The 27,927-nt window shown below is 45.9% G+C and overlaps 2 protein-coding genes and 3 non-coding genes across 20 annotated transcripts in view; 2 read left to right on the top strand and 3 right to left on the bottom strand.

Annotated features, from left to right (window-relative positions):
* The window catches only part of ARMH1 (armadillo like helical domain containing 1), a 31,156-nt gene extending 16,244 nt beyond the window's left edge, over positions 1-14,912 (top strand). For 4 of the 9 annotated variants that reach the window (XM_073357935.1, XM_073357933.1, XM_073357934.1 and 1 more), the window contains exons 7-12: positions 5,282-5,404; positions 7,039-7,111; positions 8,230-8,359; positions 9,109-9,186; positions 11,046-11,163; positions 14,697-14,912. In XM_073357935.1, the coding sequence (XP_073214036.1) occupies positions 5,282-5,404; positions 7,039-7,111; positions 8,230-8,359; positions 9,109-9,186; positions 11,046-11,163; positions 14,697-14,767 (593 nt within the window). In that variant the 3' untranslated portion in view covers positions 14,768-14,912. Of the gene's footprint in view, positions 1-5,281; positions 5,405-7,038; positions 7,112-8,229; positions 8,360-8,934; positions 9,085-9,108; positions 9,187-11,045; positions 11,164-11,521; positions 11,561-14,696 lie in introns of those variants that run through there. The other 5 variants (XM_073357936.1, XM_073357939.1, XM_073357940.1 and 2 more) reach the window with 5 other exon arrangements.
* Positions 2,011-2,126, top strand: LOC140916672 (U5 spliceosomal RNA). The gene has a single exon (XR_012160589.1). It is a non-coding gene; the product is annotated as a U5 spliceosomal RNA (small nuclear RNA).
* On the bottom strand, positions 4,042-4,159 carry LOC140916673 (U5 spliceosomal RNA). Its single transcript, XR_012160590.1, has one exon. It is a non-coding gene; the product is annotated as a U5 spliceosomal RNA (small nuclear RNA).
* LOC140916656 (U1 spliceosomal RNA) lies at positions 10,083-10,246 on the bottom strand. Its single transcript, XR_012160574.1, has one exon. It is a non-coding gene; the product is annotated as a U1 spliceosomal RNA (small nuclear RNA).
* KIF2C (kinesin family member 2C) overlaps positions 13,234-27,927 on the bottom strand; it is a 69,114-nt gene continuing 54,420 nt past the window's right edge. For 7 of the 8 annotated variants that reach the window (XM_073357929.1, XM_073357924.1, XM_073357930.1 and 4 more), the window contains 6 exons: positions 26,461-26,571; positions 25,548-25,615; positions 19,459-19,570; positions 17,334-17,450; positions 16,837-16,960; positions 13,235-13,966 (listed from right to left, as the gene is read on the bottom strand). In XM_073357929.1, the coding sequence (XP_073214030.1) occupies positions 13,887-13,966; positions 16,837-16,960; positions 17,334-17,450; positions 19,459-19,570; positions 25,548-25,615; positions 26,461-26,571 (612 nt within the window). In that variant the 3' untranslated portion in view covers positions 13,235-13,886. Of the gene's footprint in view, positions 13,967-16,836; positions 16,961-17,333; positions 17,451-19,458; positions 19,571-25,547; positions 25,616-26,460; positions 26,572-27,927 lie in introns of all 8 variants that reach the window. The other variant, XM_073357925.1, reaches the window with a different exon arrangement.

The raw sequence follows: 27,927 nt of genomic DNA, 5'->3' as shown, positions 1-27,927 counted from the left end.
ACCAAGCAAAATAAAGCAAAAACACACAAGTCTAAGCTGAATACATTAAAAAACTGATTACAGGTAATCGCTCACCCTCAGAGATGTTCCAGTAAGCTTCTTTCACAGATGAGACTCCTTGTCTGGGCCCCATCCTTTCCCCTGCTACAGTCTTTGTTAGTTCCAGCCGACATCTTTAGGTGGTAAGCAGGGGCTCTCATGACTGGCCCCTGGCGTCCTGTTCCACCCCCTTTTATAGCTTTGGCACCAGGCAGGAATCTTCCTGGGTCCCCAGCCCTCCTTCTAAATGGAAAAAGAAGAGATTTAAGATGGATTCCAGTACCATGTGACAGGGTCACAAGTCCTGAGAGACCCCAGCCTCCATCCTTCCTGGGCTGGCCCACCATACACAGGCAGGTTTGCAAGTAAACAGAGCCATTGACAGGTCACCGATTCTGAAGCACCCTTAATGGCTTCCACTTAATATATTCACATCGGTGATACATGTTCATATCTTACTCTAACTCCAGATATAGAAATAATCTGTGCTGCGACAATGCTGCCTGTGGGAGCCTGCTGAGGTCACTCAATCAGGGTGCACTGCAAACAGAACAGGGCAGACAAACCCCAGACACTAGTGGATATTCCAATACTTAGCTTTACCCAGCCAGCCCAAAACAGCTTCTACAGCACCTCCCTGGGTACTCAGACTTCCAAACACAGCTCCCTTAAAGTACCCAGCCTCAGGCCTCCATCCAGACACACGTCAAACATATGGTGATAAATTCTGAAAACCTTATTTCATCATATAAAAGAAAAGGTTCTCCTGACCCCAAAGGACCAAGTCCCAGATCCAGGTCAAATAACCTGGATCTTACCCCAAATACAGGCTTATAGTCTATTCTTATTAACTAAACTAAAATGTATTAAAAAAGAAAAGAGTGTTAGTTAAAAGATCGGTTTCAGAGTAACAGCCGTGTTAGTCTGTATTCGCAAAAAGAAAAGGAGTACTTGGGGCACCTTAGAGACTAACAGTATGCATCCGATGAAGTGAGCTGTAGCTCACGAAAGCTTATGCTCAAATAAATTGGTTAGTCTCTAAGGTGCCCCAAGTACTCCTTTTCTTTTTGGTTAAAAGATCAATATACATAGAGACTTGAATTCAATTCTTGAGGTTCAAATACCTAGCAGAGATGAGCTTGTAGTTGCCAAAAGTCCTTTTGGCAATAGTCCATAGGTTATAGCCCAATATCCATATTCAGGGTGACTCTAGTCAGAGACTGGGGATCTCAATCCTTGTGGCTTAGGGTTTCCCCTTCTTGAAGCCAAAAGCAGATCTGAGATGAAGAAGGATCATATCCCAAGGTCTTTATACATTTCCAGCAGCCTTTTGGTCTGAGAAAACAATCAGCTTCACTTTCCTTCTCCCAAACATCATGGCAATTAGCACAAGGTAATTTATCCATTGATCAGTTCAGATACAGGTTACCCCAACCTTCAAAGAGACAACAATACTATTTTAGTCAAGTGTCTTCCTAAATGTTAATATTCCTTTTTTGATCTTTGAATCAAAGCTATAGCCATAGACAAGACTTGTTTGCTGACATCACAAGACCTGAACAAACATCTCCCCTTCTCTCTCTAACAATGCAGACTTGCATTTCAAAGCGCTGTTCATTTACATCTCTTCCTAACCAGTCTCTAAAGTTCGGTCATGGGTCAGGTCAGTCTGTGAGTTAATTAACTCTTTTGGCCCTGTCACCTTTCAATGAGATATTATATTACACTAATAACATCACACATACAAACAAATAGTATGAACACAGTCAGAAGAGTGCAAGCTTTCTAATATCACCATACAAGGAGTATTTAGTGTAAAGCATATTCTAGTTATGTCATATTCATAAGCATATTTCTATAAAGCATATGGAGTGCAACATCACAAGGGGGTTTAGCCTTTCATCAGTATAGTCACAGTGATGTAATAAAGTGATGGTCTTGCCCTGGCAGCACTTCTGCAGAGCTGAAGGTATGCTTTGGTTTCTCTTCAGATTGTATAAATCTTTCACCTTTTACTAAAGATCTCCATGGAAAGGAATATTTATGAGTTTTTACCCAATTTTTTGAGGCTTCAATTCAATGAAGCTACTTGATGTTGTGAAAAAAGCAGGAAAGGAATTAATTGTTTGTGTTACTGTGATGGGGTTAGAACTCACCACCACTAGCACCTCCCACTGGTTCCTCCAGGAATTAGCTCTGTCCAGTCATGGAGCACCTTTTCCACATGGTGCCTTCCTTGCCCCTTGTCTGCTCTGCTGCTTTGGGGACCCTCATTGCTCCCTGCTCGGCTGCATCCTCTTCAGGACACTGCCCTCCAGCAGTGCCCACTGCTCCAGTCTCACCCCCTTCCAGGGGTTTGGAGTTATCAGCAGTCCACAATCTGCACCTGTTGTAGGGGCCAGCTGCAGCCTCTAAGTCTAGCCCCTTATCGCAGGGCCCAGCCACAGCCTGGATCGGGCCACACTCCTCTTCAGCCCAGTGCAGCACAAGGGGAAGGGGAAGGGGGGGCCACCCACTACTCTGGGTCCCAACCCAGGGACCCTCTAGCAGGAGCCTCTCTGCTCTCCTTCTCTCCTCTTGCCCTGCTATTGTCCCTGGGACACTTCCCCTTCAGCCCTATGGACCTGCCTGGCCTAGGCCAGCAGCCTGCGGTTTTCCTTGGCCGGAGCTCCCCAGCACTGCTCTGTCCAAGGTGCTACCTTCCAGCAGAGGCACCTATCCTCCTCCTTTGACCACCAGGGAGAGACTCCTTATGCCCTTCCTGGGCAGCCTTTATATATGGCTAAGTCTGGCTCTGATTGGCTGTCTCTAATGCAGCCTCTGATTGGCCCCCACCTGCACCACCTCCCTGGCCTGCTGAAGCCCCATCTAGGATAGGAGTGGGGCAGCCACCCCACTACAGTTACATACAAATAAATTTATGTTTTTATTTTAAAAATGTTCTTCTTTATTATTTTTTTTTTTAGAGGAAAATGTTACTTGCTTTTTGTATTGAACAGATTCAACAGTGTAAAATACATTTAAAGTCAATATATTATTGAGGTTCTTTTTAAGCAGCAGCTCATCTACTTGCCTAGTGGAGCAGCTTTGTGAAGGCCCAGAGTTACTCCATTTCTCTTTTACTCCTGGGGGAATTCTGCACTACTGCGTGCATGCATAATTAATGAACCCCACATATTTTTAAACTTTTTGCTCAGAAAAAGCTTCTGCCAAAATGTTGCTGCAGTTCTGCCTTTTGCCCACCAGAGGGTGCTGTGGTGATCGAACAAAGCAGCAGCTCCCAGCCAGCTAAGAGAAAGCCAGACTTCTTCACAGCACCTGTCAGGCCAGGTCAGGAGACAGGGGCTATGCGGAGACAGACAACATCTGTCTGGGGTGCTCGGGGAGTCAGATGGGCTTACAAGGGCTAGTGGGGGAAGACAGACTGGGACAGGGGCTGAATGGGAGTGGAGGCACAGGGTCATAGAGGGGAGGGAGGTGCAGGGCCACATGGTGATGGGGAGGGGGTGCAGAGCTACATAGGGACAGGGGGTGGCTGGGTGGGGGCACAGACACATGGGGCAGGGGGAGGAGGCTCAGGGACACAGGAACAGAGGACTGGCCGGGTGGAGGCACAGACACACATGAGGACAGGGGGAGGGGAGACAGAGATACATAGGGACAGGGGAGTGGCTGGATGGGGGCACAGAGACACAGGGGGATAGGGGAAGGGGGTACAGAGCCACAAAGGGACAGGAGGAGAGGGGGCAGGGCCACATGGGGATAAGGGGAGTGGGTGCCTGAATGGGGGTGGAGGGACACATGTGGACAGGGGGTGCAAGGACACAGGATGGGGATATATGCAACTTCTAAAGAATTAGGTTTTTTCTTCCCCCATAGAAAAAACAATTGCACTTAAACTTTCAATGGCTTATGAAAACAAAGCATTTGACTCATAGCTTTTATGAATTATTTTATAGACATCAAATAAAAATGGTATCTACTTTTTCCACAAAAATTAGACTTATTCACAGAACAATTAAAAAAATTTCATGTAAACTCAGAAAAGCTTATTGCCACAGAAATTTTTAGTAAAATGCAAAAGATTTATTCCCTCTGAGGAGAAAAAAATCCTGAATATAAAAGTAGGATGACTTTTGGAGGGGAACTGTGGGTTTTCACAAATCTTCTCATTTTTGAGCTCTGTATTCTGTGCAGGCCAATCCTCATAAATGAAGTTGAACAGAAATTAGCACGTCTTTCCACAGTCACTGAAATGCTCAAAGAAAGGCTTTGCAATGTGCAATGCATCATGGGTATGCAAATGAGCTGGTGCTCCCAGAGCCCTGCTCCCAGACCAGCCCCAGCTTCTCCCTTCTGCTATGAGCTGAGCTGAGACGTGCTGGTGGGGAGCTGCTTCTGGCCTCTCGGCAGCTGCCCTGGGGATGGTTGGCTCTGCTGCCCGGCTGTTGGAGGCATCAGAGCAGGTGGCTGCAAGCTGAGGGGGGCATTGAGTGTGGTGCCTGCATCTTTACTATGTTACTGGGTAAAGGTTTCATGTTTGCACTAATCCTGGAGCTTGATGACTCTCTGAGGTGCTCTGGAGTCCTGATTCTGCCCCCTGCAGATGGAGGGTCTGGGAGTTCCCAGCAGGTGCCATTGCATCCGCGTGCCAGCACTTTCCAAATTTCCAACATTCCCAGACTGAAACTCCTGAAAGGTGTGTGGGGAAGCTGCTCCAGCAAAGGGGCTGCTCCTGCCCCTTCCACCTGGAGCCTGCAGTGGGCCAGCGCTGCTCTCCATGGTGCACATGTGTAAAGTTAATGTAACCCTCACATGTCCAGTACGTCAGCACCCTCCCACTATGCCCCAGAGAGTTCCATGCAATACAGAGGTCCATGTCTTAATAGAAAGCCAGCCATGTTTTGGCTGGACTCTTTGCCATCCACATACACTTGCTGGCCAGCCCATGGGGTAATAATGTCACCTGGGATCTACGAGCCCTGGAGAACATGGTTCTGCTCTCAGATGCGCAGAGCATATCTTGGCCTCCTGTTCTGTTTCCGAGCAGCTTCCAGAAGGGAACAGCACAGAATCCAGCCCTAGTCAAGGAGGTTTACTTTAAACAGGCAGAAGGAAAATGCAGCTCTTTCCGGAGCCAGCGTTCAAACCATTGTCTCTGATGTTTCACCTGGTGCTGGGATTGCTGTGCAGCCTTGTTAGAGCACCAGGGTGGCACTTTGGCCTCTTTCCTTGTCTCTAGCCATTCAGCTGATAAAGGATCTCATGGCCTATGAAGTCCGGCCAGTGCTGCTGAAGGGTCTGGTTGAATTACTTATATCACCGGGGAAAGAGACTGCTAAAGTGAAAGGCAAAGCCCTGGAAGGTAAGCGGTCACAACAGGTTCCCTTCATGTCTGCTTGGAGGCTGCAGAATGCTGCAACGTGGGTTGCTCTTGCTCTGCTTGCTCAGGTGATTCACCAGCCACTAATGGGCAACTTTGGTACTTTAGTCTCCTTGGGTGTGACCCAGGGGTTCACAAACTGGGGGTCGTGACCCCTCGGGGGCCACGAGGTTATTACCTGGGGGGTCACGAGCTGTCAGCCTCCACCCCAAACCCCGGTTCACCTCCAGCATTTTTAACAGTGTTAAATATAAAAAAAGTGTTTTTAATTTATAAGCGAGGTGGCACTCCACGGCTTGCTGTGTGAAAGGGGTCACCAGGACAAATGTTTGAGAGCCCCTGGTCTAACCGGCTCTCGCTAATCCATCCCTGCGCTACCTTGGCAGAGGTCAGAGGCTGCAGCCAACCGCCTGGCTGATCTGAGATGGTGTCGGCTAGTCAGAAGAGGAGATGCAGAAGTCTCTTCCTAGTGGGCATGGTACTCACTGCAGTGGGCCTGAGTGCTCCTCTTGCAGCCTGGACCCCCTCTCCAGAGAGCAGTGAGGTCACCTGCAATGGAAGGCGACGGGGGGAAGGGGAGGGGACAACTGGCTGGGTCCTGCTGGGAGGCTGATGCCCACCGCCACAGGAAACATAGCAAAGGGCTAGGCGCCCACATCCCCTTCCTAGCAGGACCTAGAAACCATGTGTCCCTTAAGCTCTGCCTTGCAAGAGGCCAAAGTAGAAGGGAATCTCCCTTTCTCCTCCCCACTTCATCAGAGCAGCTGAACTCCATGGGTAGGTTGGTGCAGTCTCAGGAAGTGGGGTGTCCTTCCTGGGATTGCGGCCGCCCTCTCTTTTCCCTTCCCCTTTCCTGCAACAAGGTGAGAGGAGATGGCAGGCAGGGCCCCATGGCAGTGGAGGCTGGCACTGCACTCTCCATGCCTTCATATCCCCTGCTCCCGTCCCCATTGCAGCTGTACAGACATACCTCCACATGTGGCTGTCACTGTCAGCGCTTCCTCTGATGCTGCTTCCTCTGATGCAGGCTCCTGAGTCCTGTTTTCCAGTGACCCTCTGGCGAGTTGCAGAGTTCAGCTTTGTCTGTTTTGGGTAATGGAAACTGCCAGGCAACTGCAAACATCCAGCTTGTTGGAGCCCTCAGAGCAGGAATGGGAATTTTGATGCTATTTGTGAACTGTGTGGATTTGTTCAGTTAATGCAGCCAAATTAATGGAGAGCAGGGGATGCGGCGCTGTCTTTCAGAGGAGATCTTAAACTCAATTCCCTTCTGCATGTGGCCAGAGGAAATTAAAGATCCCAGGACACCTTTTCAAGAGTCAGGGAAACCTTGGTTTCTGACCCACATCCTGTCTCAGTGAAACAGACTGTAATGTCCCAGAATGTTTGAGTCGCTGCATTAGCCTGGCACAGTCGCTGAGCAGTGAGAGCTCATTGTGAAGCCCTGAGCTACAGTACATTTGTAGGTAGATTCCCTTAGGGATGTTGCTCTAATCTCACAAATCCTCTTTTCTTCAGGTACTACTGGTCTAATTCCCCAGGTTATTACTAAAGCTTTATGGCAGAAGTATGGCTCTAGCCGTAGTTTTCATCCTGTCTAATGTTCCCCCATTCAGACCCAGCCACACTCCATCTTTCTGAGCCCTTGTCGGTGTATATACAGCAAGCCGCTGCAGCAAAAGCTATCGGGTAAGAAAATTCAGAGCAAAATACAAAGGGAGATTTATACAGGATTTAGAGACGCTGCTTCCTTTATGGAGAAAAGGCCAGTCGTTATTCTTCATAGGGAATCTTTAGCCCTCTGCCATTGCTGTCTGAGTATATCCCTGTGGCTCTGTAACTCCTCCATATAGACTTCGGGGGCTTTCATCCATTCACAAAAGTGCTCAGGAGCTTAGAGAGAAGCACTTCTGCTTGGGTACCAAAATCCAGATCCTCCCCTGTTACTAACACCACCTGAAATTATTCAAAGCTTTTATTATAGGTGAAGAAATATAATATCAACCTTTACTCTGGCCATTAATACAGAGTCAGAATGTTCCCTCTGTTTCCAGGCCAGCATAGAGAGGGACAGTGTTAGCACCTTGCCACATAGCTGGACCAAACCATGCTACGTAACAGTACAGAGCCTGTTGTGTTCTCAAGGAAGCAGAGAGTCTCTTGTAGTGAAATGCGTCTACTTAACAATTTTACATCAACAGCAGAGTGCATGAAATCAAATTCAGTGTCTGACCCAGTGAATCCCTAAACTCTGGCTGTCTCCATGCTTCTCTGTAGCTCACTTCCTGTTCGATATCTGCAAAGTCCACAAGATGGTCCTATGCCAAATTTCTCCCTTGAAAAGCAGATGATGCAAAACACCGGCCATGTTGCTTTCTCCAGTGATGTGCTCAATAATAAAATAATATAATTTATTCTTCCACCCTGGATTCTATGGGGTAACGTGGTGGATTTGCTAGGATTTAATATGTAAATCAGGTGTTTTTATTGTCAATCATTAAAAGAAATGTAAATCTCCTAACATAGATATTAAATTGTTCACATGTAACCATGGGCTTCCTCTTCAGTTTAAGAATAGCATGCGTCCTTGTTCATTGGTGTTAGTCATTTGTGAGTGACCGTGGAAAGATGGAGGCATCACTTTGCACTTGGATCAGCACCACACCTAAGGCAACAGGACTAGAATCTGTCCCTCCAAATTGCTAGCTGTGGCTCTTTCATTTCATTCCCAGAAAGCTCCTGTTCTTGACGGATTCTTCTCTCATGCGAAAGAGCCTTGGAGCCTGACTGTGCTGATTTCCTTGCAGCATTCTAGCCAAGGACTCCACCAAACTGGCCGAAGAGATGATCCAGCTGAGAGTGGTGCACGGCCTTATGTGTGCTATGGGGAATGAGAATCATACCACCTGCCAGAGACAGGCCAGCATCGCTCTAGAGGTGAGTGTCTCTGTGTGGGGCAATGGGAATTTTAATGTGGATTCCTCCCGCTAAGCTCCTGAGCAGTGGGAGTTACTCGGATAGAGGGGATCATTCACACTGGGGCAAAGCTGGAGAAAAAGGGCATTGATGATACAGCAACGTACCCACAGTTTCTGTGTCACCTCTGCTATTAGTGCTTGAGGACGAGCTTGTCCCTTCCCAACCCCACTTCTCCTTCTGCTTAACAATCATGATTCCCAGGCACAAAACCTTCACTCAGGCGGAGTTAAGGGCAGTAAATAAATGAGAAGAAACTGTCATGGAATGGGTTGCAGTTTTGAATAACACAAAATCAGGAAATTCAACATAAAGGCCGTGCTTCAAACCCAACCCAAAGCCTGCAACCTAGAGAAATCCAGCGTTAGGGTCCTCCATTCCGGCCCACAGGGGAGGCCGGCTCTAAAGCCCAGTGGTGCGACGGTTAACTATACCCCTGCCGATCACAGTAGCTGAAATACCCAGCTGCTCTAGCAATATGGTTGGGCTTGGGTGGAGTACTAACCCTTCCCCACCTGTTTAACCCTGGCCTCCAGCAGCGTGGGCGCTCAAAGTGAACAGCAGAATGGGGGCAACGGAAGGATAAATCCCAGGTGGGAAGGAGCACTGAACTGGAGCACTTTAACATCCTGTGCGGGTGCTGCTTTTCAATGGAGCCAGACACCACCCCCACCCCTCCTTTTGCACTTATTGGGAGTGTTTTGTTGCAGTATTTTGTCCGGACATTTCCCATTGTGGAGGAACATGTGAGGAAGGCAACAGGAGAGAGACTGTTCCAGCTTTTTATGGTAAATGGGCTTCTCTAACTGCCAGGGCTTGTTACAGGTATGGAACCTGGGTCCATTTTACAGGGATAATGGAGACTGGGTTTCATTCCTCTAAAACCACAGTGCAGCTCCAGTTCCTGATCAGACTCCGAAAACCACTGGGGTCAGATCACAATGTCCTCAGTTAAATGAATTTATTTGGTTTAGGTTCAACACCCCCAAAGACTTCACTCCATGCCGTGAATATCAATGTACACTTGCACTATCCCCCTGTACTAATGAGGTAGAACAATTGGTGCAAATCAGAGCAGGGCCTGAGCTCTGAAGTCTGGGGCGAGCGGCTGGTTCTTTTCTGACTTGGGGCCCGTCTTTAGTGTAAATGGAGTAACACTGAGGGACATGTCTGGACTCAGATTTGCGTGGTGATGTTGGAAAAGTGGTGAGACATGCAGGGCTAGCAGTGTCCCAGAATGAGGAGATAGGCATGAGCCCCTGTCTGAATCTGAGCTCTCCTGCCTGGAGGTACCTCAGGACTGAACACCATGTAAATCAATGGAAGCCCTAGCACATGGACCCTTTAAACCTGAGCAGGACAAAGCCATAGGAAATGTCCTGCAGGCAACATTCCTGGGCCATGCTGGACTCAATGGGGCCTAATAAGACTTTCCCAGTTCCCTTTTAGGGGAAGCGTTAGATGGCAAACTCAGCTGGCATAAGGAGAGACAGCTGGTTCCGTTTACTTCAATAGGGCCGTGCTGACTTACCCCAGCTGGGCATCTGGCTCTGTAAGTTTGATTGCACAGTGCTCAAAGCCCAGGCCCATCCTCAGGAGGGTATGGAGGGAAGAGAGTCTGGGACTGCTATGTACCTCTCATGCATGGCTGTTGAGCTTCGTCTTCCTTTGCTTGACTGAGTGCCAGGGGAGAGCGCGAACGCAGTCCCCCACTACCACAAATTAAGCAGTCGAGTTTCCCGCATTTGCGGAAATCGCAGGGGTCAGCACACCCGCAGTGCAATGGATGAGCCTCGCCCTGGGAAAACCACCTTCGTGATCATGGTGTCTCCCCTGCAGCACAGGTTACATCCTGATTAGTGGGTCTGCCCTGACAGCCAACCGCTCACCAGGGAATTAGCCCTTAAGCTGTTGTAATGTGGACAGCCTCTGCCTTGCAGCAGTGGAGAGCTAAGTTCCCTCTAAGCTGTGGCCACACAGATGCATCGTGGGGAGAGGCGCCCCAGCCACGGAGCTGCCATGGTTGGGGAGAGACACCACTCCCCCAGGCCCGGGCTGCTGCGGCAAGAGGGCTAGGGGGAGTCCTCTCTCCCCGCCGCAGGCCCATGGCATCCCACACCCCAAACCCCTCATGCCTGGCCCCACCCCAGAGCTCGCACCCCCAGCCAGAGCCCTCACTCCCCTGCAACTCCACCCTCTGCCCCAGCCCTGAGCCCCCTCCCACACTCCAAACCCCTCAGCCCCACCCCCACCACCTCCATATTGGTGCACATAACAAAATTCATTCCTCACAGAGATGTAAAAATTAGAGGGAACATTGAGAGCAGGAGTCATTTACCAGGGAGCGCTAAGACTATCCAACACACACTCCCAGTCCTTTCACTGAGAACATTTTAAAGCTTGGTTTCTCTGCTCAGGAATCAGTCACAGCAACCAGCCCCCAGGCTATACTCAGTGCAATGATGGGTGGAGACCAGCAAAAGAAAACTTTGCCAGGACTCCTACTGACTTGTCATTTCCAGGACTGCCCAGTTGAGGGGGCTTGTCAGGAATCTTCCTCCTTCTCTAGCTAGCCCTTCTCGTGCCCTTGATGACTCCAAGTCCCTGTAAGCTGCTAACCTCCTTCCTTTTTTGCTGGTTCTCCTAGAGAGATGCCAAGACCTTGTACATGAACATGGATGCAGTACAGGTTGATATTCTAGCATCAAATAAAGTGAACATCCCAGGAAGTTTATCAAGCCCAGAAAGGATGCCGCACATGGAAGGTGTGTAGGGGTCATGAAAAGGCTGACTCAAAGACTCTGAGATACTAGGGCCCAATTCGTCTCTCGTGTACACAAGTGTAAATCAAGAGTCAGCCCTTCTAAGTCAGTGGGGATACCCTAGTGTAAGGGAGAGGAAAACAGAGCTTCAGATGGGTTTGGGGGGCAGCCCAGAGAGCAAGAGGCCAGAGCAGGGGGTGAATCCCAGGTCTCCTGCAAGGAGCTGAGGTGCTGTCCCTTGTAAGAGTCTGGATGCTGGAGAGTTCCCCCCACAAACCTGCCTAGCATTAACACCACGGCAGCCAGCGCTCCTTGGCATCACTGCCCCTCTGCGATTCATGGTTCTCCTTTGTTCTTTCAGAGGAAGGAAGCACAGAATGAAAACATCAAACAGAATGAGGTCAGCTCCTCTGGCCCGCCTCTCTTCCCTCTTTCACGCCCTCTGCCTCCCTCCCCCCTCGCTTCCTCCTGGGCCGTGCCCCTCTCTAGAGCCCTGCAAATCTGCAGGTATCTGCTTTACATCCGTGGACCATTTCTGCAGATAGCAGCGTGGATGCAGATACAAATTTTGTATCCACGCAGGGCTCTGATGGTAAGAGCTGGGCAGGTAGCTGTGAGGAACGGCAGCACGGATCCTCCACCTGCCCTGGGCAGGGTAACTGGAGGACAGGGACACTAGGCCAGGGGCTGCTTGGGCCCCCCACCCAGCGCAGGTGAAGGGGCCGCCGTAGCTCCCAGCATGGCTCTCCCCAACCCGGCGGGGGTGGCTTGGAGCTACTGCCTGACCACAGTAAGAGCTGGGTGAGCAGCTGTGGGGAGCCATGGAGGACCCTCCACCTGCCCTGGGCGTGGAGCCAAGCAGCCCCTTGCCCAGTGTCCCTGCCCCCCAGGCCACCTGCCCAGGATCAGTGTCAAATTGTTTTCCAGTTTCTTTTGAAATGTATGTCTTTTTTGCTGAGTTTAAGACAGTTGCCAGTTTTGAGAGATCCTTTTGTAGCTCTTTGCAGTCTGCCTGGGACTTAACTATCTTGAGTAGTTTTGTATCACCTGCAAGTTTCACCATCTCACTGTTTACCTCTTTTTCCAGATCATTTATGAATGTTGAATGGGACTGGGCCCCTGGGGGACACCACTATTTACTTCTCTCCATTCTGAAAATGGACCATTTATTTCTACCCTTTGTTTCCAATCTTTTAGCCAGTTATCAATCCAGGAGAGAATCTTCCGTCTTATCCCGTGACAGCTTACTTTGCTTAAGAGCCTTTGGTGAGGGGCTTTATCAAAGGCTTTCTGAAAATCTAAGTGCATTTCATCCACGGGATCCCCCTTGTCCACATGCTTGTTGACCCCCTCAAAGAATTCCAGTAGATTGGTGAGGCGTGATTTCCCTTTACAAAAACCATGTTGACTCTTCCCCAACAAATTATGTGCATCCATCTGTCTGACAATTGTGTCTTTTACTGAAGTTTCAAACGAACAGTTTGCCCGGTACTGAAGTCAGGCTTACCGGGCTGTAATTGCCAGGGTCCCCTCTGGAGCCCTTTTTAAAAATTGGCGTCACGTTAGCGACCCTCCTGTCACTGGGCACTGAAGCAGATTTAAATGATGGGTGACATTAGTAGCTCTGCAGTTTCACATGTGAGTCCTTCAGATCTCTTGGGTGATCCCATCTGGCCCTGGCGGCTTCTCTCTGTTCAGTGTATCAATGTGTAACCTCCTCTAAGGGCACCTCAATCTGCGACAGTTCCTCAGATCTGTCACCTGACAAGAATGGCTCAAGTTTAGGAATTTCCCGCACATCCTCTGCCATGAAGACCCCTGCAAAGAATTCATTTCGTTTCTCCGCAATGGCCTTATTGTCCTCGAGTGCTGCTTTAGCACCTCGATCAGCCAGTGGCCCCTTGGGTTGTTTAGCAGTGCCTGCTTCTGACGCACTTACAGTTTTTGCTATAAAGTGGATTTGAGGCACTCTAGGCTGTTGCCACCTGTTGCTTAGGAGATTCACTAGTCTGAAGACTTTTCCCCTGTTCCCCTTCCAAAAACCAAGAGACAAGATACTTTAATTGATTTTTTACTTAAATACAAACATTACAAACTTCAAAAGATTTTAATGACCAACCAGTCCCAAAAGCCAGTCTCTGCCATAAAGGCCAGTCTGCTCTGGGGGGGAAGGTCTTCAGAGAATTTCTTAAATAACTGACAGTTGACAAGAAATTTTCTACAAGTCAGAAGTTAATAAATCCAGGAATATTTATCTACCAGCCAAAGTCTTAAAAAAATACTGACTTTATTTTATTCTTTTTACAATTAAGTTTAGTCCATTTCCTTTGTAAAGCAGCTAGAGTTGCAGGTTTTCACCATTTCACAATATATCTAGAAGCAAAAAAGTTTATGTACACTAGAATACATGAGTTTATCTAGTTACATCAGAGCAGATAGTTCTGTCAGTAAATGAGGGGAAGAGGCATCTAATGACAGGAAGAACTACAAGTTTCCCCTCCGTCACTGCCAAGAGGGCATTTCTAGAACAATTACTACCAAGTCCCAACATGGGGCCTGCATGGTCAAAGGCTGCTATTCTGACCTCTTGTCTTCAGGTAGGACTGACTTAAGTATACTTTATTGTATCACATTTAAAATAGGCAGAGTTAACATAGAAACCACTGACGTGATAGACACACACAGAGAAGAGAAAAATGGTATTTGTGAATCAGGTTTTGGTATATTTACTGAGGCCGCCTCTTATTCATCTGCTTGCTGGCCTGCTCCTCCAGCTGCATGGCAAGAGCCAGGGACTCCACGACATCTGCAATGAAGTTTGGGAGTTAGGTGGCAGATTGACTTGGACACATGGTGACTTCAGCGTTTGAGACAGTTTCAATTTCACATTTGTTCACAAAACCCAGATACCAGTCTCTGGGCCCGGCGGTTGAAGGGGGCAGGAAGAGCAAGGAGCTGAGCAGGGAGGAGGTGGGGAAGTAAGAATACAGCAGGAACTTGGGTGGTGGATGAGAGCCTGAGTACGTCACTCCTGTCCTATCCCTGCCTGCAAGGAAACGCACCCCTGTATTCACCCTCTCTCCCACACATACACACACGTTTGTAAATATGCCTTGTGTGGTATCGTTTGAAAACTAATAACTCCCTGGTCAATGATATCGTGATTAAATGTACATCCCAACACTATGTGTAATGTTACGGGCACACGTTCAAACTCTCAAGCTCAATTAGGTAGAACTGGTCAAACAGGCCTGTCAAACAAAGGGGTGTGTGTTTACCTCAGTTTGCATATAAGCAATAAATAGAGTCCTCAGACATTATGGGGGGGGAAAGAGGGGGATATAAAGAAAATCTGCATTTCAACATACACAGGTGAAAGGAAACAGCAGGAAGCCTCCTTCCTCCACCAGACTCCATGTCTCCTTGCTCTCAGCTGGCAAGAAATTTAAATAGGGGTCTCAGGAAATTGTTGTTCAAAGGGTGACTGAACTATTAAAATAAGGGCAAAAATACTCTGCCTTTCTCTTTCACTTAAGATGACAAAAGAAACAGCCTATGGACTTCGGGAGCAGACCCTGGTCTGAGAGTTTTGTCAGCAAAGCACTGAAAACGTAGCAAGAACTTCACCTTGAACCAGGTTTAGAAAGCATTCTGTTTATTTTTCTTGTTACCGTTTCTAACTTTTGTCTTGTTACTTGTACTCGGTCTTTTTGCAGTTAAATAAACTTGTTTTGTTCTTTAATCAAAATTAATCTAGTGTAGTGACTCATTGAGGTAATGCCATTTAAGGTGGCAAGCTGTTGTGTATTGATCCCCGCAGAGGGCAATGGACCTAGTATATCTGCACTGTTAAGGAGAGGACTGTACAGTGCAAGACATTTCTGGCAGGAAATCTGGGACTAGGAGTGTGTTGGGATCACCCTGCAAATAGTAACCAAGGCTGGAGGAAGCCAGAGTGTGGCTGGTGTTTGTGACAGGCTGCTGGATCGGGGTGTGGCTTCACACAGACACTCAGGGTGTGACCTGCAGGAGCCCAGGTGGGAGCTACAGCAGCAAGGCATTGTGAGGCACCCCAAGTTGCAGGGCAAGTGGTGACACAGCCCCTCACTGATCTGGATTGCACTGTGAAATGTCATACTCCCTCAGCTCCTGCTCTGGCTCCCTGCCTGGCCCAAGAAAGCTCCTTCACTCTGCTCCTGATCCCAGTCCATCAGCAGCTTCATCTCCCAGCTGCAATTGACATTACTTCCTCTACCTGTGCCACACAAAGCAGCCCCCAGAACGCCATGCCTCCCTGGCCTCGCCAGGGTCTGGAGGAGGCTAGACTAAGAGCAGTTACTATCAGCTGCTGTAGGTCATCCTCTTCCAAATCATCAGCTCCACTTGCCAACTCACAGGATCCTGCCCTACATCACAGGGCTGCAGCTAGGATGTGGAGCCTCTGAGGGGAGGATATTTATGTACAGAAACCACCTTGCTCCCCAAACATTTCTCTTCAAAGTCCCTCATGTTTTTAGCAGCTAGTATTCCCATGTGCTCCTGGACAGATTAATGCTTCCTGTCCTTTGGAAGAGTGCAGCCGCCCTGCAGGAGGCATTCAGGGTTTGGTGTAGCCCCAGTACTTCCAAATAGGGACCATTAAAGCCAACTTGATATCAAAGTGGGGGAAAAAGACAAGAGTATTCCAAATACTGTTTAGCCAGTCTGACATTCATCTGACCTGGGTATAAACACAGCTGAAATGTAAATAGTTCCTCAACATCATAGTGTGTCAACCAGCCAACCGTGAACATTCACATTATGCTGCCTGTGTCACTGTTGCTACTATTGCATTCTGGGAAAAATCAAGGTAGCTGAGATGGCACCTAGCGAACACTTACAGAACAGTATCAGAAACATACAAGGCAATTCATTCTGCACAGGTCTGGGAAGAAGGGCCAGCAAGCTGGGTTATATGTGCATAGTAGGGGGGAAGGGAGTCCGTACAGCAAGTGTTATGGCCTGGATTTTAAAAAAGGGAAAAAAGCGTGCACATCAGACCTGGGTGCTGGCAAGACATGATTCGTTGCAATGGCTACAAATATTGCCTTGTGGTAGATAGCCACAAGCCATGTTTAGAACCTGCATGTCAGCAACTGTTACAACTTAGACTTAAGACCCATTCTAAACTGATGTTCCTTCTCCTGGGAGTGACCAAAATAATTGGTATACATCAATGGAAGGCAGAGATCCCAAGCTTTCCAGGGGTATACAGCATACATTCCTAAACCTTGAAACAGTCACTGGTCCCTCAGACAAGGGAAAACATATGATCATGTACTAGACAAACTAGGATACTGTCAGCATCCTTGGCTAGGCTTTGCTGGGTATTGTAGCTCACTGAATTACGCTGTACCCTTGGAAAGGATTTTTCTGTGTTAACTGGCTAGTGAGTGGAGAACGCCAGCCAGAATATTGCTTAGGAAAGAATAGGCAATAGGACATATCATTTGCTTAGACAAATCACCTCAGCTCCGTCCCCACCACAAGAGGCAATCGAAGAGGATGAGTTGCATCCAGAATGATCCCAGAATATTTTACAAGGGGCAGTGGCCTTTTCAGCCCACACGGGAATTCCCACTAACAGGGCTTCGAAGGTATGCATTGACAGCAAGCTCTGAAGTAGTCCCAGCTTACCTCCCATGCTGATGAAATTTCTTGATCCTTCCTTTATGAAGCATCTGGCTCTGTTCACAAATGTCTCCAGATCATAGTCTGGTTGCTCTGTCATTTCCAACAGGTCATTGAGTTCAGTCATCTTCTAGATTTAGAAAAGTGACATTGATTAGGAACTGGCTTTGTGCAAGTTTGGAATGTTTTCATGGCACATCCTATGCTTCTGTTAAGCAGATTAGATTGTCTGAAGACAGTCCATTGTCAATGCCAGCACCAACCATCTGAAGGTTGTAACTGGTAGTGGCTAGGCATTACCACAAGCCAGTTTACCTTGAGAGGCTGGAAAAGAAAGAGCTAGAATAAGTCACTAATGAGCAAAAGGTGAACATTCTTTAACAGTTAATATCATGTGCATTCCAATCACAATTCCGAGAACACCCAATTAGTTTACTCAAATATGGCAAGTTGAGATCAATATGCAGAAGACAACTTGGGCTCACCTGAATCTTCAAACATACCTGTCTCATTTCTTTAAGTTCTTCTACAGCCTTCTCCTCCAGCTCACTAATCTGAGTCATGGCTTCACGGAAACTGGACATATGGGGAGACAACTCCTCTTCCTCCTCCTTGGAAAGCTAGTGTTCATGGGAAGAAACAAATCCCCGATAAGTACAGAGAAATTGTTCTTTGAGCCTCTCACAAAACTAAGTGATTGGGCAATATAATAGCAAATTAAATTTAATGGGGATAAATGTAAAGTAATGCACATTGGAAAAAGTAACCCCAACTAAACATACAATATGATGGGGGCTAATTTAGCTACAACTAATCAGGAAAAAGATCTTGGCATCATCCGGTGATAGGTCTCTGAAGATGTCCATGCAGTGCGCAGCGGCACTCAAAAAAGCAAACAGGATGTTAGGAATCATTAAAAAAGGGATAGAGAATAAGACGGAGAATATTCTATTGCCCTTATATAATCCATGGTACGCCCACATCTTGAATACTGCATACAGATGTGGTCTCCTCATCTCAAAAAAGATATACTGGCATTAGAAAAGGTTCTGAGAAGAGCAACTAAAATGATTAGTGGTTAGGAACGGGTCTCAAAGGAGAGATTAAAGAGGCTAGGACTTTTCAGCTTGGAAAAGAGGAGACTAAGGGGGGGATATGATCGAGGTCTATAAAATCATGAGTGGTGTGGAGAAAGTGAATAAAGAAAAAGTTACTTACTTGTTCCCATAATATAAGAACTAGAGGCCACCAAATGAAATTAATGAGTAGCAGGTTTAAAACAAATAAGAGGAAGTTCTTCACACAGTGCACAGTCCACCTGTGGAACTCCTTGCCTGAGGGGATTGTGAAGGCTAGGACTATAACAGGGTTTAAAAGAGAACTAGATAAATCCATGGAGGTTAAGTTGATTAATGGATATTAGCCAGGAGGGTAAGAAATGGTGTCCCTAGCCTCTGTCTGTCAGAGGGTGGAGATGGATGGCAGGAGAGAGATCTCTTGATCATTATCAGTTAGGTTCACTCCCTCTGGGGCACCTGGCATTGGCCACTGTCAGTAGACAGGATACTGGGCTGGATGGACCTTTGGTCTGACCCTGTATGGCCATTCTTATGTTCTCCAAATTCTGTTCCGAAAGCAGGTTACTCCTAGCTGCTTGGCTATGTTCACTGTCTGATGCTTAAAATAGTGGTGGTCAGGGATTATTATTATTACCGCTGCTTTAATTAGATATTACAAATTTAAATAATTCTGAAATGTAACCAATAATTTTAGACTTTGAAGTTTAGTAATGAAAGATACTAGACTGCAAAATAGATTTTTGGCCATCCATTGGATTTTGTGCACATTCCTGATAAGATGCTATTATATTAACAAAGTATACAGTAATGAGAGATTTGCTTTTACACAATAACCAAGTTTAGCCATATATTAATGGAAAGGAGTATTTGTGGCACCTTAGAGACTAACAAATTTATTTGAGCATAAGCTTTCGTTTTTGTTAGTCTCTAAGGTGCCACAAGTCCTCCTGTTCTTTTTCCAGATACAGACTAACACGGCTGCTACTCTGAAACCTGTCATATTAATGGGAAATTTAAAACCACAGGTGTATATTAAGCAAAATCAGTTTAGTAACGGTTAGACCTGGCTTGGCTAGTAGTCTTTAGAACATCTCTATAGTTGAAGTTCCCTATATGGGCAACTAGCATGCAGCTGATGAGTTTGTAATTTGTAAAAACACTTTCCTTTAGATGCCCAAGGATTTTTTTTTTTTTTAATCTGTGCACTGATATTTTCTGGTGTTTTTGTTTGTGATGCCCGCATGATAAAGTTTGTTTTTAGTAACCTAGATGTATACACAGATGAACTTAATTTATTTATAGTGTAAGAGACCATTTCATTTACTACAATCTATGGTTTGTTTTTATATTTCCAATTTTTTAGCACAAATATACCCATTTAGATGCTTTTTCAATTTTGCATCAAGACAATAGTTTTTGCTTTAAAATGTGCATTACTAGCTTTTTGTAGCATAGTATGTACCTAGCATTGGTTATTTGGTCTCTGAAGTATATTTCATAACAAACCAAAGTGTGGGGAAACCATTAACTCTACAGTTTATCAACATACGTCATGCTGAAGACTTGACTCTTCTTCACTGGTGTCCAGTTCCTCATTCTCCGTTTCCATACAATTCTGCATCTCACCACTCCCGCCATTGTAAGGGCTGAGCTCTTTCACTCTGGACAGGAGGAAGACTGCGTTATGACAAAGTCTGTTTTGCCTCAAACAGTTACTTGGTAAGGGTCACCTTGAATAGCTACTGCTACTTCCAGACTTCTCCAAGTCACTATTCAGTTCTGAGAGAGGCGCCATGTTGACAGCCCTGAATGTTATCTCACCACACAGCAGACACAGGGGCAGCAAAAACCCTCCTAGGGTTGTTGGGAGGTTAAATTCCTTAACAACTGGGAGGTGCTTCTCCCAAGGTGCCTCATCAGTGTAGGTCTACCTGGCTTCTAGGACTTCTGTCTCATCAAGCCACTGTTTCTATCAGAGACAAACTGCCAAGGTGGTCGGCAACACTGAAAACTGTCAGTTGAGCTTTACCTGGAGACTAACTTCTCACAGGTCACCAAACTGACCTGTCATCACCACCTGGGACTTTAAGCAGTCATGGAGGTTAGCTGACCTAAATGCTAAACATTTCCTTTATGAGCTGCTTCTAGACAGAGGCTGTGACTTGAATACTCAAGTACTAAATTAGCTTTAATCTACCTGGAACGGGGGATGGTCACTAAATAAACCCACCAGTTTTTTTCCCCAGAACGATGAATAATCTGAGCCAGGGACACTTGTGATCATTGGAACCATTTATTCCAATGTTATCGATCCGAGGCGGAAGTCTGAAAGGCATCATAACTCTGCTTCTCTCAGCTCCATGCAGTCAGTATCCAGATCTAGGTATTTCCTTGAAGAGCTTTAAAGCCACCTACGGCAGTTAAAACTGCCATGGTATATTTCATATACTGCACTCCCCTCCTCACCCCGTATGCAATTGGGCACACAAAGGGCACTAGATGGTTATAGAACAGTGACCTTTCTCCAGTGTTACACTTAGAAGTTGTTTGAATAGCGCTGGCATAAGGAAACTGGACTAAGGGCATGTCTACACTACAAACTTAAGTTGACATATAGCCACTGCAGTAATTACTGCAGTTTTTCATGTCCACACTCCCCTCCTTCTGTCGGTGGTGTGCGTCCTCACTAGGCGTGCTTGCATTGACTTAAGAATGGGGGGGGGCGTGGGCAGGCACGGAGGGCTGAGAGCCCACGTGGCAGCCGGGCTACAGCTGGAGCCCCCCACCCACTTCAGGGTGACAGCCTGAGCTATGAGCCCAGCATAGGGTTCACACTAGGGAGCCTACCAGCCGTTCTTGTCAATTTCATGGCTGACTCCTCTGAGCTTGAGGCAGGTGGCTCACAGCTGAAGCTGTGAAATTGACAAGAAAGGCTGGTAGGCTCTCTGCTGTGAAATTGAGCCCAGCACCAGTCTTATAGCTGAGGCAGTCACCTCAAGGTGGGGGAGTGGATACTCCAGCTGGGAGCCCAGCTGACAGCTGGTGGGGAGTGCAGCTGAGAGCTCAGTGCAGGGCTCGGTTTCATAGTAGGGAGCCTACCAGCCTTTCTTGTCAATTTTGTGGCTCCAGCTGTGAGCTCCTGCAGGAGAGCAGAGCTGTGGAATTGACATGGGCTGTTGTAACCCAGTGTCTACACAGACACTGCATCTCCCTAACTACAGTGATATAAGCACTACGCCTCTCGTGGAGGTAGAGTTATGATGTCAGTGTAGTTGGGCACTTTCATCAGCAGGAGCAAGGCTGTAGCGTTGACACGGATGTAATTAGGTCAATGTAAGGCAGCTTACAGTGACCTAACTCTGTAGTGTAGACCAGGCTCAAGTAAGGTCAGTATGAAAGAGTATTCCATCTCAGAGCAGCCATAGTGGTTATCCTCACCTCCCATCAGCAATATATGAAACAGGAATTTAGAGACTGGGAAACGCAAGTATTATGATCAATGACCAGAAAGTGGAACATCAGATTTGGAAGCATGTAGGAACACGTATCTGGATTAGCAATAGTCACAATCTACCCAAAGAGATTATCCAAGACAAAAGAAAATTCTATTTAACACCTCAGTAGAAAATGATTGCAGCAGATCTACAGCTATGAACTACAGACAGCTCCCTTCGTTAGGGTTTGATAATTAATGGCCTTTCATGGGATACTAGGGAAAGCTGCAGAAAGGAAGACCGCAGAGGAATAGAAACCTGTGGAGAGTAGGTGCCTCAGCTTTAACATCAGGTATCAACCAAAAGTGATAAGTTCTGCGTCAGTGGGATTTCTCCCCCACCCCCAGATTCCAAGGCCTGAAGAGACCATTCTGATCATCTAGTCTGACCTCCTGTATAACACAGGCCAGAGAACTTCCCCCCAAATAATTCCTAGAGCAGTTTTTTTTTTTTTTTTTAAAGATCCTATTTTGATTTAAAATTAGTCAGTGATGGAGAAATCCACCACGACCCTTGGTAAACTGTGCCAATGGTTACTCTCACCAATAAAAAAATGTAACCTTATTTTCAGTCTGAATGTGTCTAGCTTCAACTTCCAGCCACTGGATCACGTTAGACCTTTCCATGAAAAATTGGAGAGCCCATTTTCCCCCATAGATATTTACAGTCTGTAATCAAGTAACCTTTTAACCTTCCTTTTGTTAAACTAAATAGGTTAAAATGATAGACTAAGGCTTTTTTTCTAATCCTTTGAGCTCCTTGAATCATTCTGAAGGCTCTTCTCTGAACTTCAGTTTATTGACATCCTTCTTGAATTGTGGGCATCAGAAACTGGACACAATATTCCAGCAGTGGTTGCACTAGTGCCAGATACAGAAGTAAAATAACCTCTCTGTTCTTATTTGAGATTCCTGTTTATGCTTCCCAACATCCCATTAGCAATTTTGGCAGGTGTCACCTTGGGAGGTCAGGTTCAGCTGATTATCCATCATTACTTCCAAAACTTTTTCAGGATCACTGCTTCCCAGTAGAGAGTCACCCACATCCTGTAAATATGGTATTCTTTGCTACTAGATTTATGCATTAACATTTAGCCATATTAAAAATGCATATTGTTTGCTTGTGCCCAGTTAACTAAGCGATTCTAATCGTTCTGAATTAGTCAACTGTTCTCTTCATTATTTACCACTTCAATCCAATTTCTGGGTCATCTGCAAACTTTCAGTGATTTTATTTTTTCTTCCAGGTCATTGATAAAAAATGTTAAATGGCATAGGGCCAAGAACAGGTGCCTGTTGGACCCTGCTGGAAACACACCTGCTTAAAGACCATTCCCCATTTACAAATTACATTGGGATCCATCAGTTAGCCAGTTTTTAATCCATTTAATGTGTACCATGCTAATGTGTACTGCTCTGTTTTTTTAATCTTACTTGATACTCCACGACATTTAAACAGCCTTAGGGAAATCTAAGTATGTTACATCAACACTATTACCTTTACTAATCAAATTTGTAATCTCAAAAAAATTAAGTGAGTTTGACAGGATCTATTTTCCATAAACCCATGTTGATTTGCATTAGTTATATTACCTGCCTTTAATTCTTTAAAAATTGGAGTCTCCTATTAGCCACCTCATCAGTCTGACAGGTCTATCGTTACCCAGGTCAACCCATTTATGCTTTTAAAAACTTGGCACAATATTAGCGTTCTTCCCATTTTCTGGGACTGCCCCAAGACTTATTGAAAAAACTCAGACCAGCAAGCTCCGGGGGAAAACAACCCCCCCCCCAAAAAAAAAACAAACACAAAACCAAAAACTTGTTGCAGGTTATTTGGACCCACTAATTTAAACATGTCCAACTTTAGTAGCTTCTGTTTAACATAAGACTGGCCAAACTGGGTCAGATCAATGATCCATCTAGCCCACTATCCTGTCTTCTGACAGCAGCCAGTGCCAGATGCTTCAGAGGGAATCAACAGAACAGATCAGTTATCAAGTGATCCATCCCATCATCCAGTCCCAGCATCTGGCATTCAGAGGCTTAGGGACACCCAGAGCATGAGGTTGCATCCCTGACCATTTTGGCTAATAGCCACTGATGGACTTATCCTCCATGAACATATCTAGTATTTTTGAACCCATACTTTTGGCTTTCACAACTTGCTATTAATTTTGTTGGGTGACCCTTGACTCTTGGCTTCCCCCCCACCTTCACATAACACATTTTCCTATTCACTTTCTCCACACCATTTATGATTTCATAGTCCTCTATCACATCCTCCCCCTCAGTTGTCATCTCTTTTCTAAGCTAACCAGTCCCTTCATATGGAAACTGTCCTAAACCTCTAATCATTTGTATTGCCCTTCTCTGTAACTTCTCCAATTCTAACATCTTTTTGAGATGGGATGCCCAGAACTGCATGCAATACTTGAGGCGTGGGCATACTACGGATTTATGTAGTGGTATTATGATATTTTTTTCTCTCATTATTTATTCCTTTCCTAGTGGCTCCTAATAGGGCTGTCAATTAACCACAGTTAACTCAAGCGATTAACACAAAAATTAATTAGATTTTAAAAGTCGTGATTATCGCAGTTTTAATCGCACTGTTAAATAGAATACCAATTTAAATTATAAATATGTTCTGATGTTTTTCTACATTTTAAAATATATTGATTTCAATTACAATACAGAATACAAAGTGTACAGTGCTCACTTTATGAGATTGAATGCAGCACTGTTACATTTCTCAGACTAGAGAGAAATAAGAATTCAACAAGTCACTGAAGAGAGGAAAGATAGTCCAGTGGCTAGGATTAGATTGTGACTACAAAGACCTGGGTTTAATTCTCTGCTCTGCAACAGACTTCTTGTGTGATCAGACAAGTCAGTCTCTGTGCCTCATTCCCCCTGTCTGAAGTGGGAATACGACCACCTCAATGGGACATTGTAAAGACAACTATATTAAAGATTGTGAGGCACTCAGATACTATGGTAACGGGGGCCGTAAATATTTAAGTTAGTGTCAATCCTGCAGCATGAACAAGTCTGTGGGATAGTGTCTACTGTTTAAGAGTCAGTAGCATTCAGGACCTAAAAAGTACTTTGAACAGATGTGCCGTCAATCACCAGCTACTGATCTTCTACCAACTACATCTCCCAACCAAATTTGACGCTGCCTAATGCCTTAGCCAACAATTACAACTTAAAAAAACCTCTGAACAGCCTGGCAAGTTAACACACAGATTTATGGGATACACGTACCTTTAGCCAGCTTTGTAGGGAAAAGGGACCATATAGGAGATTTGGCATTATTTGCCAGAGTACCCCAACACAACTTGGCTGGTACATAAATTTAATGTAACTTGAAATTAGATATTCACTCTGCAGTTTGCCTTTGATGACTTGCAACAAGGAAACAGTTTGTGCCCTTTTGTTTCTTTACAACAAAGCATAAAGGGCCTGAAAGGTTTGGGTTTTCCAAAAGAGTTTGCTTATTTTCTTACCAGGGAAATTCAGGTCTGGTCCAAACGGTTTTTCTCTTGAAAATAGCCTGAAGTGCTAGTTGGTACAACATTGGATACAAAGTGAAGCAATTTGTATCCAGGCAGCTTAAAATTAAACACTCATTTTACTAATACCTGACAAACAGCTGGAAGAAAAACTATAGTCAAGCATGTCCTGGGCATATCTGAGTTCTTCAAGGCTGACAGCAGGCCAGGGAAGGCAAGACTTCACATTTCTGATTCTTTTAAGGTAAAAGCAGGCAGATTTTTTAAACCCCTCCACCCTCCCCTTTTGGCTTTTATACAACTACAAGAAGCAGAAGAGGGAACAAATCCTGTTTTCACTTCTCAGGTCATTTTTAAAGTGCAATCCTAACCTGAAAGGTAGGAAACCTATTAACCAAGGTTTCAATGCATTCTCCTTATTGGTAATTATGCCCTAGCCAGGAAGGCTCCAAGTTGACTTTTAGAACCCATTTTAATTGAGCAGATTTGACCTGGAGTCAGAACAAACAGAAAACCAAGATGCTCTGAAGAGTGACCTAAGGCAGGCGACAAAGCATTTGCTCAGGAGTTAGCGAGTCATGATCCCCATTGCAATGGGAGAAATTCACAAGTGAGAAAGGCCATTACCTGTCAGCATATCTCAGGGTGTTTAAGGTGTACTCACACGAACTCATACCTGGGGAAATCATTGCAATCTGAAAACAAATGGATGATAATAAGCATGTGTCAAGCTTTTGCTTACTGCTAAATGCTTTGCCTGACATCTCATCCAAACTGTTGAAAAGATGGATTAAGGCAAAGGCTCTCTAGAAAGCAAAAATATTCCAAGAACATTGCACAAAGTTTTGACAGCTACAGAAAGTCTTAAAACTGGGAACTTGGTTTCTATTCCCAGTGCTGCCACTGGCTCACTTGGGCCATTGAAAGGACACAGATACGTTCTAGAAGAGTAAAATGCTGTATCAGTCAGCGTTCAGTAGTAAATGCAAGTCTACTCAGCAATTTACTCTGGCCCTGATCTTAACAAAAAGAACAGGGGTACTTGTGGCACCTTAGAGGCTAACAAATTTATTTGAGCATTGTTAGTCTCTAAGGTGCCACAAGTACTCCTTTTCTTTTTGCGAATACAGGCTAACACGGCTGCTACTCTGAAACCTGATCTTAACAGTTATTCAGAATCATCACGGATTTGACTCAAGAAAGTTCATTGTAAAGCTATGGGATGGGGAGCAGATTTCACTGACTTTCTGGTTCATGTATTTATAAAGCAATATCTAAACCCTGAATGCACAGCCTTCCTGGCCCATCACCAGCCAAGAACCAGCTTTCTGATGCAAGGAAGGAAGGAAAACATCTTTTCACTCGTGAAATGATCCAATTTGACCTGGAATCACCAAGACAAATATGAAACCACACAGTCACCTAGGAAGTCACTTGTCAGAGTTAGCCTGCACTTTAAGTATTATGAACCTCAAAGCTGATAAATTGATAGAGAATTAGAACATGCATTTTAAGGTGCCCATAAAGCATTTACACTTACCATACAAGTCCTGGAGTTTGCCCCTATGAATGAGTCTCTCAGCACCTGGGTCAGCTTGCTTTCCCTGAAAGGTGTATGAGATTTGTTCTGACCTAGTGCTCGGATACATTCCTGGAGGGGCAAAATAGATCCCATTAATGTAATGTCTGCCATCTTGGTTGACAAGTCTCCACAGAATAGTTCCAGGAAAAACAAACAAACAGTTATCTACCTTTCGTAACTGTTGTTCTTAGAGATGCGTTGCTCATGTCATTTCCATTCTAGGTGTGCGTGTGCCCACATGTGGCCGTCGGAGATTTCTGCCTTAGCAGTCTCCACAGGGTTGGCTGTAGCACCCTCTTGAGTGCCACGTTCATACGTCTGTATATTAGGTACCGCCAGCCCTACACCCCCTCCATTCCTTCTTGCTGGCAACTCCAACAGAGGGGTAAAGAGGGCAGGTAATGGAAGGGACATGAACACCACATCTCGAAAAACAACAGCTACAAAAGGTAGGTAACCGGCTTTTCTCCGAGTGCTTGCTCATGTCAATTTCATTCTAGGTGACTCAAACAGTATCCCTGGAGGCGGGCTCAGTTCACGGTCGTGCGGTTTGCAACACTGCTCTGCCAAAGCCAGCATCGTCTCAGGCTTGCTGGGTAAGTGCATAATGAGACGTGAAAGTGTAGACAGACGACCAGGAAGCAGCCCTGCAGATATCCTGAATCGGCACCTGGGCTAGGAAGGCCGCCGCTGAAGCCTGCATCCTAGTCGAGTGGGCAGTCACCGTCACCCATGGAGGCACTTTTGCCAGCTCATAGCAGTAGCGGATGCAGGCCATGATCCAGGATGTAATCATCTGAGCAGACACTGGGCAACCTTTCATCCTGTCCACCACCACAATGAACACCTGTTTTGACTTGCGAAACTGCTTAGTCCTGTCGATGTAGAAGACAAGTGCCTCCTGACATCCAGGACAGGCAATTTGCACTCCTGTTCCGATTTATGAGGCTTTGGGAAGAAGACAGGTAAGTTGGCCAGTATGAAACTGTGAAACTACCTTGGGCAGGAACACTGGGTGCAGCCACAGCCGGACCTTGTCCTTGTAAAACACCATATAGGGCGGCTCCAAAGTAAGCGCCCTAATCTCAGAGACCCTACAGGCGGATGTTATCACGCCCAAGAAAGAAACTTTCCAGGAGAGGAGGAAAAGGGAGCTAGAGGCTTGAAGGAGGACCCATGAGCAGTGACAGCACGAGGTTCAGGTCCCAGGGAGGGACGGGATCCCTGACATGCAGGTGGAGGCCTCCTGACCTTTAAAAAAAAACAAAAAAAAAACCATTTTGTAGGGGATTTCTGGAGAGAGGTTAAAGGGATTCCCTAGCTTGTGTTTTGTTTTGTTTTTTTTTAATATGTTAGATCACAATTCCAGAGGACAGCTTGTTTACTTACCAGATCAGTAGTCGGGGTGGGGGGGTCACCAGTGTT

Source organism: Lepidochelys kempii, chromosome 8, assembly GCF_965140265.1.
Source record: "Lepidochelys kempii isolate rLepKem1 chromosome 8, rLepKem1.hap2, whole genome shotgun sequence".
Classification (NCBI taxonomy): domain Eukaryota; kingdom Metazoa; phylum Chordata; order Testudines; family Cheloniidae; genus Lepidochelys; species Lepidochelys kempii.
The sequence above is the reverse complement of the archived record's forward strand: the minus strand, read 5'-3'. Positions and strand labels throughout refer to the sequence as shown.